Source organism: Aspergillus pseudotamarii (genome assembly GCF_009193445.1).
Source record: "Aspergillus pseudotamarii strain CBS 117625 unplaced genomic scaffold BDV38scaffold_21, whole genome shotgun sequence".
Lineage (NCBI taxonomy): Eukaryota > Fungi > Ascomycota > Eurotiomycetes > Eurotiales > Aspergillaceae > Aspergillus > Aspergillus pseudotamarii.
This window is the reverse complement of record NW_022475035.1, coordinates 227,131-240,442: the sequence shown is the minus strand read 5'-3', so window position 1 is coordinate 240,442 and position 13,312 is coordinate 227,131. Positions and strand designations below refer to the sequence as shown.

The 13,312-nt window shown below is 46.8% G+C and overlaps 3 protein-coding genes across 3 annotated transcripts; 2 read left to right on the top strand and 1 right to left on the bottom strand.

The window, feature by feature from the left end:
- The first annotated feature begins 124 nt into the window (after positions 1 to 124).
- On the top strand, positions 125 to 2,576 carry BDV38DRAFT_71208 (protoporphyrinogen/coproporphyrinogen oxidase). The gene is made up of 5 exons (XM_032063816.1): positions 125 to 465; positions 533 to 602; positions 666 to 746; positions 804 to 1,154; positions 1,224 to 2,576. The coding sequence occupies exons 1-5, from the start codon at positions 383 to 385 to the stop codon at positions 2,235 to 2,237; spliced, it is 1,599 nt and encodes a 532-aa protein (XP_031914477.1). The 5' UTR covers positions 125 to 382; the 3' UTR covers positions 2,238 to 2,576.
- A 3,337-nt stretch (positions 2,577 to 5,913) lies between these two features.
- Positions 5,914 to 8,375, bottom strand: BDV38DRAFT_244581 (uncharacterized protein). Its single transcript, XM_032054331.1, has 4 exons — positions 7,396 to 8,375; positions 6,753 to 7,324; positions 6,451 to 6,687; positions 5,914 to 6,370 (listed from the first exon to the last, which is right to left on the bottom strand). Exons 1-4 carry the CDS (start codon positions 8,174 to 8,176, stop codon positions 6,206 to 6,208), a joined length of 1,755 nt encoding a protein of 584 aa, XP_031914476.1. The 5' UTR covers positions 8,177 to 8,375; the 3' UTR covers positions 5,914 to 6,205.
- A 1,090-nt stretch (positions 8,376 to 9,465) lies between these two features.
- BDV38DRAFT_71154 (PDPK1 family serine/threonine-protein kinase) lies at positions 9,466 to 12,458 on the top strand. Its single transcript, XM_032063815.1, has 2 exons — positions 9,466 to 11,879; positions 11,935 to 12,458. Exons 1-2 carry the CDS (start codon positions 9,672 to 9,674, stop codon positions 12,277 to 12,279), a joined length of 2,553 nt encoding a protein of 850 aa, XP_031914475.1. The 5' UTR covers positions 9,466 to 9,671; the 3' UTR covers positions 12,280 to 12,458.
- The last annotated feature ends 854 nt before the right edge of the window (positions 12,459 to 13,312 follow it).

Genomic DNA, 13,312 nt, shown 5'->3' with positions numbered 1-13,312 from the left:
TTCTATTTTTTTTTTTTAATTTAATTTTCATTTTTTTTAATTCGATTGCCTCTCTTGCATTTTTATTTGGGTTTCCCCTATTCCCCTTACCGGTGGCTCTACCAAAGTTGAACCAACCACTAACCTGGAGAGCTTGCGAATCAATTACCATACGTGTAATTCATCTTATTAGGGCCTAAACTTGAAACAGGCACCCCCCACAGCTTCGACTTGTCACGTTTCGTTTTCCCGGCCTGCGATACACCCGCCGACCTGGGATCTTTCTTTCTTATCTGCCCTGCTTCGCTCACCGTTCTTTTCCATTCCTCTCTCTCTCCCTTCATCACTCTCCTGTCCTCTGCTTCTTAAATACTGCAGTTTCCCTGCAGCACTCTCTCCTTCTATGCTTAGCCTCGCCCGCAGAACCCTGAACCGCGTCCCCAGCTTCCAGGATATCCTACAAGGCAGGATGACCCACCCAGACATGTAAGTACTCGCGATACTCAGGGGCTTGTTTCGCAATGCACTGACACAGGGTCTTGCCCGACTACAGTTCCGTTGACGTTCTCGTCATTGGTGCCGGCCCTACTGGTTTGGGTGCCGCGAAGCGTCTTAACCAGATTGTACGATTCCCCTATTCCTGAGCTGCGTCCTCCGAATAATATAACTGATTGTCGTCGTTATAGGATGGCCCCTCCTGGTTGATTGTGGACAGCAATGAGACTCCTGGTGGTCTTGCTTCCACCGATGTGACCCCCGAAGGTTTCGTATGTACTATAATTCAATTGCTTCGTTGAAGCGGCATGGCTAATAAGGCGTTATAGCTCTACGACGTCGGAGGTCACGTTATCTTCTCCCACTACAAGTACTTCGATGACTGTATCGACGAGGCTCTTCCTAAGGAGGATGACTGGTACAGCCACCAGCGTATCTCTTACGTCCGTTGCCAGGGCCAATGGGTCCCCTACCCCTTCCAGAACAACATCTCCATGCTTCCCAAGGAGGAGCAGGTTAAGTGCATCGACGGTATGATTGATGCTGCTCTCGAGGCTCGCGTGGCCAGCACCAAGCCTAAGAACTTCGACGAGTGGATCGTTCGTATGATGGGAACTGGTATCGCCGATCTTTTCATGCGTCCCTACAACTACAAGGTCTGGGCCGTGCCCACCACCAAGGTACGTTGATACTCCGATGGACAGATAAAGTGCAATAGAAGACAGACTTGCTAATGGTGCACGATCTAGATGCAATGTGCCTGGCTCGGTGAGCGTGTCGCCGCCCCCAACGTCAAGGCCGTGACCACCAATGTTATTCTTAACAAGACCGCCGGTAACTGGGGCCCCAATGCCACCTTCCGTTTCCCCGCTCGTGGTGGTACTGGTGGTATCTGGATTGCCGTCGCCGACACTCTCCCCAAGGAGAAGACTCGTTTCGGTGAGAAGGGCAAGGTTACCAAGGTCAACGCCAACAACAAGACCGTCCAGCTCGCCGATGGCACCACTGTCGGCTACAAGAAGCTCGTTTCCACTATGTCTGTGGATTTCCTTGCTGAGGCTATGGGTAACCAGGAGATTGCCACCCTTTCCAAGGAGCTCTTCTACTCTTCTACTCACGTCATTGGTGTTGGTATCCGTGGCTCTCGCCCCGACAGAATCGGTGACAAGTGTTGGTTGTACTTCCCTGAGGACAACTGCCCCTTCTACCGTGCCACCATCTTCTCCAACTACTCTCCTTACAACCAGCCTGAGGCTTCCAAGAAGCTTCCTACCCTTCAGCTGGCTGACGGCTCCAAGCCCGAGAGCGACGAAGCCAAGGAGGGTCCTTACTGGTCTATCATGTTGGAGGTCTCTGAGTCTTCCATGAAGCCTGTCAACTACGAAACACTCCTTGCCGAGTCCATCCAGGGCCTCGTCAACACTGAGATGCTGAAGCCTACCGACGAGATCGTCTCCACATACCACCGCCGCTTCGACCACGGCTACCCCACTCCCTCTTTGGAGCGTGAGGGCGCCCTCACCCAGATTCTTCCCAAGCTCCAGAACATGGACATCTGGTCTCGTGGTCGCTTCGGTAGCTGGCGCTACGAGGTTGGCAACCAGGACCACTCGTTCATGCTTGGTGTCGAGGCTGTGGACAACATTGTCAACGGCGCTGTTGAGCTGACCCTCAACTACCCTGACTTCGTCAACGGTAGACAGAACACTGAGAGGCGCCTGGTTGACGGTGCTCAGGTGTTCGCCAAGGGCAAGTCCCTGTAAGCAGCACGGACTGCGCGATCACTATAGATCATGACTCGTTTAATATTGAATGATTCAAGGGGTAAAATCTTTAGATATACATTATGGGCAACGGGAGCCACTAATTTCATTTGGAGCGATATTTGGGAGATGTTCATTGCTGGGCATTTGATGTGAATCAGCGTCTTCTACATTCTTGCTAGATTCTTTTTCTAACTATAAATTTTTTTTTTTTTTTTTCCTTGACTCTAGACTTGAACAAGGTCCGTTCTGCATTGGTCATGTCTTACTATTCAGAATGTTTGATATATAGCTTTTTGGGGATCCTCGAATATCAAAATACCCTTGTGTTGCATTTGCATGGTTCTGTCTTCATCGTGTCCAAACTCTGACTCTGTTACAGGAAGAGGGTATGGTATGGCATCGTTACGAAACAAGTGAGCATTCCAGAAAACCTCGGATACGTAATGTTGAACATGGTCAACCATCCCACAAGGACCATGACCCAGTTAATCTTCCCACGCACAGGCAAAAATGCCGAGCTACCCGTTTCTCTCCGTACGGAGCTGTCCGCCCGGCACTTAATACAGTGGGTTTGAGTAGCTAACCTACCAAATTTGGTACACAGCTTTACCCTCCAGGTGGAGGGCACTAAATAAGGGTCCTCTATGTTAAATTACGATAGACGCATCTAGTCTAATGGCATGGAGACTATCTATGCAAAAGGTACTCCGTCCTAAACAACTCCTCGAGCTTGGACACTGAGATATATCAAGATCTACAGAGCTATTGATTGCTTAAGATGCACGCACCTCGAGATTTAATTAGGTGCTGACAAGGTCATGACCATCGGTCAGAAGTCGCCGTCGACTAGGACTGGTACTACGTACTAACTAAGCTACTAACATCCCTTCGAAATGCCGGTCTCCACATCCAATCTCGTATCATCCAATCGAAATCGTGGCGGGTAGGACGCGTAAGGTCTCCATACTAATATGATCTCATCGTCGCTATAATTAAACCATCGTCTGGAGAGTCAGAGATAGATATAAGCTGTCCCCTTCGTGGAACTTAAAAACAAAAGAGTAATGTGGCCAATTGTTAATTTCTGTGCTTATTATGGCCACGACGGTGAGATGATGAGATATGTTGCGTACTAGTATAGAGTTGTAGGTGTTTCAACATAATCTTTTATATGTATATATATATATATATATATATATTGCTCTCTCTCTCTCTCTTTCTAAAGATACATGCACTGTCAGTTCATATTTTACCAATCATCTACTGAGAAATATCTGGCTTATTGACGCGTGTTTCATCCTTTCATATAATGTCAGAAATAGATACGTCTGACAGATGCGTGTCTCAGTTAGAATCTCATACACACTCTCTTCGGCTGGCTGATATAAAAAGAGCTCATATTGATTGGCCAGACAAATCAGCAAGTGCATGGGAAAACCCTGACATCATATTATATTTAGGTACTTTTGTTCTTACGGTTTATTTCCTTGCATTTGGCACATCCTTTTCTATCTCAGCCCCACGTCATAGCAATCATCCAGATGTATCTGCACGCACCTATGGAAGCCTCGATCGCATCCGATGGTAATATCCTGATAAATCCCCGATAAGCACTAATGTGCCGTTCATTCGACAGAAAACGCTGGTAGATTGGAAATAGTGATGATATGATCGTTTTTTGGTGGAGCCCATAGCAGACAGTCTTTTTCGGTGGGTTAATAAGAGAGTCGAAGATGTGACTTCAATAATATATAGTGGTAGCCCTATTCAGCTGTTTCTTCTTACTTTGTTTATAGTGAAAAGCTTAAACGAAACTGATCTGATCAATCGGATAACGTACATATACATATTATAAGCCTTCACATGTACAGGGTAAACACCGTCCTGAGTATAGCGGTTTATGATAGAAGTAACAAAATGCCCGCCTGAATACCTGATATCCTCAGTATAGCACTCCAATTCCACGGTAGTGTACTATATCCTCACTACCTAGAGTGTCACTAAGTGGGATGGCTGCTTTCCCTGCTCTTTATATGTGATATGAAAGAGAGAGTCTCGAAGTATTTAGCGAAACCAAGCTCACGTATAGCCCATAGAAGTATCGATCTCTAAACACGCTCGCCCTTGTGATCGAAACATTTGAGGTAACCATGATCATTCGATATACGACCGTCTTTAGTTCATTATTAGAAAGAGGCACTTGATTGTATGTATGTGAGATGGAAGGGAAACTCACCGAGATTAAATTGCCTTCTCTGGACTACGTGCGGTTCATCAGCACGTTCGCAATAAAGCTCTGCTGGACCACGGCGAAAACCCGACACGGAGTATTTAAAATAGTAGTCGAACCCCTTGCCACTGTTTATAGTTAGCTAAGACATCTTTGAAGATGTGTTTTGTAAAATAGATTAACAGCACGGGGATATATGCTCATTCTGTGATTTGTACCGGGCATAGCAATGGTTCAGATCCAATTTGGAAGTAATTTCGGTCCCATCGCCAACCGTGCAGGTTGCAAACAGGCGATGCGCGACATCACCTGGGTCCGCGTCGAACTTGGTTTCCCCGTCGAGCTCAATGTCTTTGCAGGAGAAACTGAAGTTACCTGTCTTCGAATCAACGGATTCTGTTGGTTACCCAAACAACGGCATTGCCAGAGTTGCCAAAGGCAGAACGACGAAGGGTAGAAGTAGATGCATGCTATGTGTATGTATCTTTGAGTGAACTGATGGTAGTGAGTTTGATGCTCTGTATGCTTCCCAAAGGGCATCTATAGGACCTATTTATAGTATTTTCATTGTATTGCTGTTGGAGTGGACATTGTGTCTGATAAGCGGCTTGAATACTTTTTTTTTTTTTTCATAAGATGTCACACTCCCTACATCCTGATGCCCTATCATTGTTGGGCAAACTGGCCAACGCTACACGAGCACTGAGACTATGCCTTTAATTTAAATCTTTAGACCAGAGGAAACCTCTTCCGCTGCGATGATAGAATTGCCAAGCTCTCCGGTGTGCAGGAACTTAGAAGGCGTAAAATTTTCTTGCAAAGACTTCCCAGATTCGAGGTATGAAGGCGGCGGGCAATGAAGAACTCAATCTCAAGATTTCCATATTAGCGAAAACGGGCGAAACAATTGGAAGTTAACCCGGACACAAATGGGGTAGGATCACAAAGAGATGGTCTTCTAAATTCTGCCAACTTCTCCTTCCGGGTAACTTCTCCCCAAAGTTGTTCAAATAAGCGATATATGATCACGCCTAGCCGGATATGTAGTCTTCCCATTAGGTTCTAGACGCACCGTGCTAATTATGGTAGCAGTTCTATTTTGGAGTAACTGAGATTGTCTTTGAAAGAACAATGTTTGTGCATTTTTAGACACTAACTATTTTGAGCGAGTCATCTTCAAGTGTTGTGTTCCGTGTGAAGTTTTAGTGTATTCATGTTCTGTGGTTAATACGATTAGTTTGATTTCTCGTGATCCTGTGCCCTATTACCCTAATCGGTACATACGCAGTAGATTTATTTTATAATGAATGTTCCGGTTTTGACCGAGCGCCGTCTCTCTGAGGGGCGGTGGAAAAAGCTCCTTAATTAATGTGGCGGTGTGCATTTAATTTTACTAAGATTTGTTCCACGGTTGGTAACCACAGTTTACTCCGTTGCCTGATCTATCATCCAACCGGTACAGGACTGAACGATGAGGATTGGGGAAGACGCACTTAATTCTTTGAGTCTCTGTATTGGTCACTGCAAGGGTCTAGATACTACTTAGGTGATCCTTCACCACATCAATTATAAGCCAGATCCAGACCACACGCTTAATGTGAAACATATGTTGCGGTTGATCTATTATTGGAAGAAGTAACCTGGAACTTGTAAGACACCCGGCTTATTATGGGTGCTGTGAAATTGTGTGGATTTCATCCGACCCATTCCAGAAGCTTGCCAGTCCCACTCGAATCTAGGTGCCTCTATACCATTCACCCAATGGTTTCCGCCTAAGCGAGGCCAGTCCAAAGTCGTCAGCCTTGTCTTCGACCTGATGATAGAGCTCAGCCATCATACTGTTGACTTGATCCTGAAATTGCACAGATGCTCGCATGATATGCTGACTTGGCTCTCGTTCCTATGCAACTAGTCAATACGTTTGTGTGTATGTGAGATAGAGAGAGAGAGAGAGAGCCCAAAGGGCCGTGAAAGACTTACTTTACCGGCGGGCTCCAAGCGGCCGCCATGTGGATCTAACACATTATCTTGTCCGCCATGCTCCTTTGGACTCGTAGACACCACCAAGTCTGGTTCTACAATAAGCTCTCCTTCGCATTGACTGTTAATAAGACCTCGCAGCGCTGCGTCAGCTTCTCGGTACAACATAGCGCCAATTCGATCCATCTCTTCTTTAGAGAACATCAAGGCGTTAGGCTCTGCCGCGCCATCCTCGATCTGAAAATAACGAAATGAAGCGGTTATCAGTCCCTGCTGGAATTTTCTCTATCGATTGCACATACCTGTGTGGCAGGCAGTGGAGGCCGAATTGCGGCATCACCGTTGGATGTGCCTTTGCGGCTGTGTGTGAATGACGCGTCATGCGGATCACGTTCAGTGCTGGCAGGCAAGTTGCACACCTTATACATATCATATTCATTGCCTTTTTTGTTTCTACCAATAATCTCGGGAAGAGGCCTCGAACTTCTTTTACCAGGTCTTGCCCTGATAGTCTTATTTGAAGTTATGTCTAAGGATGCCGCATCGCAAGTTTTATGCGGTAACTCAGCTTCCGATATTTGGGATTCGGTATCAGAGCCCTTGTTATGGTGAACTGTAAGTCCAGCCTGTTCGCCATGTGATGGAACAGACGTGTCGATCTTACTACCTTCTGTAGTCTTAAGGGTCTTCCTTGCAGGTTCTGTCATTGGGCTTGCTTGCAAACTGGTGTTCTCAGCTAAACATGTGATGGTAAGGCAATTAGGAGACTGGGCCGAGCCTTCGGATTGTCTGGGTACTATCGTCTTCTCTCGAGGCTCGACGTTGGCATCAGCGCTTCCTGATTTGGACAGGGTTTGGGCATGTCCTGTGTTGTCTATCAATCACCTTGTTTAGCATGTTTCAGTCACACACATCGGAAGGAGGGAGGGGTGTGCTTTCAGGTACCAGTTGTGTTCCCCTCTCCTGGGTAGGAGCTGTGATCGGCCAGAATTCTGTGTGCTGAGAAAACTGCAGGAAGAGTCACATCAGAGATATTTGTTTCTTGTGGGTCATAACACAGGGAGTGTTCTGAGATGGTGTGATCTTCAGAGGTCACAAAGAACTGTTTCACCCTTTCCCATGCTGTGTTGATGGAGTTTTCCCATCGCGATAGGGACTTTCTTGATAAGGCCGAGAACAGAGAGTGTGCCCTCAGTGAATGATACAGCGGTTCGGCACAGCATGCCACTAGTGGCTTGACAGGAGATTGCCAGTGAATGCCTTTTGACAATGACCCTAACCCAAGATAATCAGTGCTAACAAAGGATTGGTAATCCTTGAATGCGATTAGCGGATCTGGTCTCTCCACAGCTGCACTAGTTAGTGATGATGATTGGTTTTTATAGGTCATACCGCCCCATTGTGATTCTTCAGATGGAGATAAGCTATGCGCCTCAATGGATGGGGACACAGAGAAAAAACGGCGGTTTCGTTGCCAGCTTTCCTGTGATGGGCTTTCGCTGAACAGTGAATGCAAGTCTTTATCGCAGCTGGATCCATCAGAGTGTGCATATGGAGAGAAGCTATTCGAGTCTACAGATGCACTCTCGTTGTTCTCACTGTCGCTCTGATCGGTATCTTGCTCCTGCCGTTCAACGAACCGGGTATGCCGCAGGAGCAATCTTTCTAGACAATCGTGGACATCACTCTCCTCGAGTGTAACACGGGTGGGTTTATATCGAATCATAATGTCTGAGGATACCGTGGATATAATATTCCTTTCAATGCGAGCAGCCCCGTCAATCAACGATGAGAGGATGGTGTAATTGGATATGGTAAATTATAAGGAATCCTTTCTATATATTGAAGCCAATGGGCACTGTTAGGGAATAAATTGTTGCAAGTCACAGCTATGGAGATTACACGTGTTGAATCTTCAAGGCAAGTGCGATGGTGAATCTGTATACAGTACAGTATGCTCCTAGTATGTATGCCTTACAAAGAATGATTCAGTATTCTACTAGGTGTATTTTTGTCGCATTCCCAATCTAAGTGATAGTTTCTCGTATTCGTCACCCCTAATTTTTTCGTATTCATCTTTCTTCGAGTCACGATGACCTTAGTGCAGACTACAACCATGGGATAGGTATATATATAAGTCGTGGAAGTGGAGCCGTGGCTGTACCCTGTAGAGGTAGTCAGTTGGTGGGATAGTATTTTGATGAGTTTTATTTTAGTTATTTAAAATAAGTTTAATAATAATAATAATAATATGATCAAAAGAACATGTGTTTATTTAACCAAACAAATGACAAAGCCGAGGTCAAGAGGGCCTGTAGGACCAATCTAAATTACTTGAACAGAAAAGAAGAGAAAAAATCAAATCAACTCACAAAGAAAATAGAATTACGTCGGATGATGGATCTTCGGACACTGCCAGCTTGTCTCCAGGCAGTCACTTATTTACTACTACTTTATTTACATACTAGTACTGGAAAAGCTATGGATGCGATGCTAATAATAAACTGATTTCCCAAAGGAGGACATCCTGAGAACCTCAGGCTGCCAACCTTCAGCCTCTTTCTTGAACCTCCTCTTTTTTACCTCCTGTTCTCACCCCTCGTTCATCTCTATAGTTCTTTTTTTTCCCCGTTTCTTTTCTTGTCTTTTTTTTTTTTTTTTTTTTTTTTTTTTTTTTTTTTTTTTTTTTTTTTTTTTTTTTTTTTTTTTTTTTTTCTTTTTTTTTTTTTTTTTTTTTTTTTTTTTTTTTTTAAACTTCCCCCCTTCTCCATTCGCAATCCGATCGTTTCGTTTCGTTTCTGTTGCTGACTCTTTTATTTCTCTTGACTTTTATTCTGGATTTGAAAGACAGTTCAGGATAGAAGTTTTATACTCACGACTGTTGTTCTTGTATCATGTATCATCCGCAACTCCCCCGACCGCCGCCATAGTCCGTCGGCCACCCCTCTCTATATTCACGGGCGGCTCTCTACCCTATTATTCTCTCTCTTTTACACTCCATTTCTTGACCACCACCATTTTCCCTCATCCTCATCCTCCTTTCTGCTCTCCATTCCCTTTTATTTCCCTCACCTTCTCGGGTATTACGGCGTGGTGGGTTCTCTGGTTATAACCCGCGCCCAAAAACCCGTCCGTCTTCCCTCCCCTCCCCCCCCCGTATCTCTTTTTCCGTCCCCCTTTCGACCTCCACCGTGATCTCTCCATAACCACCTGTGCCCATCATGGATGGGGATCTCAGCCTGTCCCAAGCATTGGGAGGCCTACGGATTGCAAACCCGGATGATTCGTCGTTACATTCGTCCGAGGATGCGACCACTCCCGCCCCGACTGCTGCTTTTGAACCACCAGCAGATTCCGAACCTATGCGCGAATCGACTCGGTCCGAACAACTAGACAACCCTCTGTCGACAACACCACCCCAGCCATCGATATCACCCTCCACGGAATATCCTCACGATGCTTCGACTACAATCGAGCCGTTCCCTAAGCCAACGGAGAGTCGAAGTTCAACATATCTTCCTCAGCCCGATTCACCGCAGCAGCCTGCCCAACAATCTCCCGCTTATATCTCCCAACAACCATACCCTCAGCCATCACAACAAAACCGCTCTTTGGGCTCCTCTCGTCCTTTGTCGGGCCTCTACGCGTATGCGAATGGGTCTACGTCGACATTAGCGGCCCGGGAGGGTTCCTATCGGATTCGTACTGACTCCGCTGCATCGTCCGCTTCCGAAAGCCTGGCCCGGGCGGAATCCCGTGGTGGTTCAGCAGCTTACCAGGCAGGAGTGCCGGTACGCGATAATAGTCACAGTGATCGGTCATATCGAACAGCGCAGCTACCGTTGGGCAATGGGCCCATGGTGATGCGCCAGCCGTCCCGTGCTCGCGCGCGCCCGTCAGGGGCTCCACAGCTCGCCGGGCCCCCATATGGGGCGGAAAATGGCCAATCTTCGAACGGCGAGGACTGGCATGACCGAGGTGCCGCTGTTGCGGTGAGGCAAGAGATCGATGCCAACGGGAAGCCCGTTGCTCGTTACATCAAGAAGGGTGTCCGCGACTTTTCGTTCGGAAGCACATTGGGGGAAGGCTCCTACAGCACTGTTGTACTCGGGACAGATCGTCAAACGCTCAAGGAATACGCCATCAAGATCTTGGACAAAAGGCATATCATCAAAGAGAAGAAGGTGAAATATGTGAATATCGAGAAGGATACCCTCAATCGGCTTACCGAACATCCCGGCATCGTCCGACTTTATTATACCTTCCAAGATGAACGTTCGTTGTATTTTGTGCTGGATCTTTGCAAGGGTGGTGAATTGTTGGGGGTGTTGAAACGTATGACTACTTTCGACGAAGAGTGCACGAGGTTCTACGGGGCTCAGATTCTAGACACTATAGACTACATGCATAAGCGGGGCGTTATTCATCGCGATCTGAAGCCGGAGAACGTTCTCCTTGACAGCCAGATGCACATCAAGATAACAGATTTCGGTACGGCAAAGATTCTCAAGGGCCAGCGCAAACCAGATTCGAGCACGAGTGGGATGCCGCCATTGGAGTCGACAGACATCCCCGAAGAAGAGCGTGCAAGCTCCTTTGTTGGTACGGCTGAGTATGTCAGCCCCGAACTATTAACGGACAAGAATGCGTGCAAGGCAAGTGACCTGTGGGCATTCGGCTGCATCATTTATCAACTCTTGGCTGGTCGGCCCCCATTCAAAGCAGCGAACGAGTACCTGACTTTCCAAAAAATCGTCGGACTCGAGTATGAATTTCCTCTGGGCTTCCCTGCTGTTGCCCGTGACCTCGTCGAGCGTCTCCTTGTATTGGACCCGACTCGTCGGCTGCCAATCGAACACATCAAGAACCACGAGTTTTTCCGGGGGATGACCTGGGGCCCGGACTTGTGGAAACAAAAAGCGCCCCGTCTCAAAGCTTATGTCCCTCCACCCCGCGAGCCGATAAAGTTGAACGGAGCTGGTGAAGGGGACGCCTTTTCTGCGGGTATCAATGCAGGACCATCAAGTACCAACAATGCCAATCCCAGAGTTGTCCCCAGGCTTGTCACGGAATTGCCACCTCCAAGCCAGCTTGATATTGAGTGGTCGCCGGTGCTTACTAAAAGCAATGAAAGGATATTGAAGTTGGGAAACGTCTTGGTATTGTCTTCGCCAGCTGTGCATAGCCCTTCCACCAAGAGTGGGGCCGGTGAGAGCGAAGCGCCGAAAAAGTTCTCCCGCTTCTTCGGGGGAAGCACAACGAAGAAGCGGCAGAGGCTGGTCATGGTCACCTCCTCTGCACGTATTATCATGGCTGCGGCTGGTGGGGATGAGAAAAAGGCAAAACTGGAGGTCTCCCTGCTATCTCCAGGAACACACTGGCGCGCCTCGACGGATTCGAAAGGTTTCTCTTGCTGGGTTGTTGACACGGTATGCTTATATTTACATGTGACATAGGCGAACTAATGCTAACCTGCGTGTGTAGCGTGACAAACATTACGTTTTCGAAGACCCTAAACCCTCATCTGGCAACGGTGGCGCAACTGCTGCCAACGCGCAGGAATGGGTGGATTCTCTGGATCGTGCACGAGAGATGGCTTTGACCCAGCAAGCGAATGGGACATACTCGGGTGACGAGGCTTTCCGTGACATATCGTCCGGGCTGTCGAGCCATGCCAACACGTTGGACCACAGTTCTGAGGTTCACCACGAGAACCCACCTGGACGAGCCACTCTAGTTAAGCAGCAGCCTACAGATTCGGATTCCGTCAAAGGGAAAAAACGGTTCAGTAGACGTCATTCAAAGAACGGACTGGCAGCTGTTTTCTAGACAACATGCCCGAGAGAACTTACACAAGGCCTCCCTCGGCCCCAGCCCCAGGTTGGATTTTTCCAACCAATGTCTGAGCGTCACATTTATGTAACATCTCCCGCGTCTGACATCGGGGTTGGTTACTGCGCAGGATCGCAACTCTTAAAATTTCTTTCTCTGGTCCCGGACTATATCACAGCTTCTTTGCTTCTACCTGATGTCTCCGGGATGATGTGACTTGTATACTTTCTATTGTTGACAGGTCTTGGAGTATCGCTGATATGGACACTCAACCAGCCACTGTTGTTTCCTTTGTCGTGCATTTGCAGCAATTTCTTTTGTGATGTGATTTTCCATTTTGCCTTGCATCTTTGCAATGATGAGCGTGTTTCTCTTCTTAAGATCGCTGCATTTAGATGGGCAGGAGTACGTATATATCCCTCATCTGGCATCTATTTTTCTCGCTTTGTATTGCCTGGCTTCTTCTGTTTACCTTCTCCCTTCCTTTTTCCAACATCATTCTCTCCTCTACATATTGAGATATATATCTTCGCTTGGTCGAAACAGACGATCCACAAAGCCTTGTCGGAAAATGCTTTGTTGGTGTACAGAGTTCAATACAGAAAACAATCAGGATAGCCCCCTTTTTCCGGCTCCGACAGATCCTTATCTACCCATTCCTGCTTCAGGTTCCGTTTGCTATTATACCATTCGGTTTGTTCCACTGAGCGGATTGTTTTTTTCTTTTTTTGTTTTCTTTCCATAGGAGCTGAATTGATTCCCCTACTATGCGTCTCTCCACCCTGCCAGATTCCCCATCTCCATGTTCCCTTCGTTCTTCTCGATTTCACCCAGATGCATTTCCGTTCTTGTTAAATAATTTTTCCCCCTTTCAATGGTATTTCATATAGTCAAATTCAAATCTTCCATTCTGGTTGGATATATTTGTTATTTCCCACTACTTGTCTGTGGACTTGCCTCTATATATCTCTGGGACTACTTGTGAAAAATCAATTATCTGACTAATTATGATGTTATATTTAAACAATTT

What these genes read in the sequence shown, in the direction of transcription:
- BDV38DRAFT_71208 (XM_032063816.1), top strand. Translation starts at nt 383, where the DNA reads ATGCTTAGCCTCGCCCGCAGAACCCTGAACCGCGTCCCCAGCTTCCAG. An exon ending in AGGATGACCCACCCAGACAT is followed by an intron (nt 466 to 532) that starts GTAAGTACTCGC and finishes GCCCGACTACAG; the next exon opens with TTCCGTTGACGTTCTCGTCA. An exon ending in GGGCCGTGCCCACCACCAAG is followed by an intron (nt 1,155 to 1,223) that starts GTACGTTGATAC and finishes TGCACGATCTAG; the next exon opens with ATGCAATGTGCCTGGCTCGG.
- BDV38DRAFT_244581 (XM_032054331.1), bottom strand. Translation starts at nt 8,176, where the DNA reads ATGATTCGATATAAACCCACCCGTGTTACACTCGAGGAGAGTGATGTC. An exon ending in AGGAGAGGGGAACACAACTG is followed by an intron (nt 7,325 to 7,395) that starts GTACCTGAAAGC and finishes GGTGATTGATAG; the next exon opens with ACAACACAGGACATGCCCAA. An exon ending in CTCCACTGCCTGCCACACAG is followed by an intron (nt 6,688 to 6,752) that starts GTATGTGCAATC and finishes CGTTATTTTCAG; the next exon opens with ATCGAGGATGGCGCGGCAGA.
- BDV38DRAFT_71154 (XM_032063815.1), top strand. Translation starts at nt 9,672, where the DNA reads ATGGATGGGGATCTCAGCCTGTCCCAAGCATTGGGAGGCCTACGGATT. An exon ending in CTTGCTGGGTTGTTGACACG is followed by an intron (nt 11,880 to 11,934) that starts GTATGCTTATAT and finishes CTGCGTGTGTAG; the next exon opens with CGTGACAAACATTACGTTTT.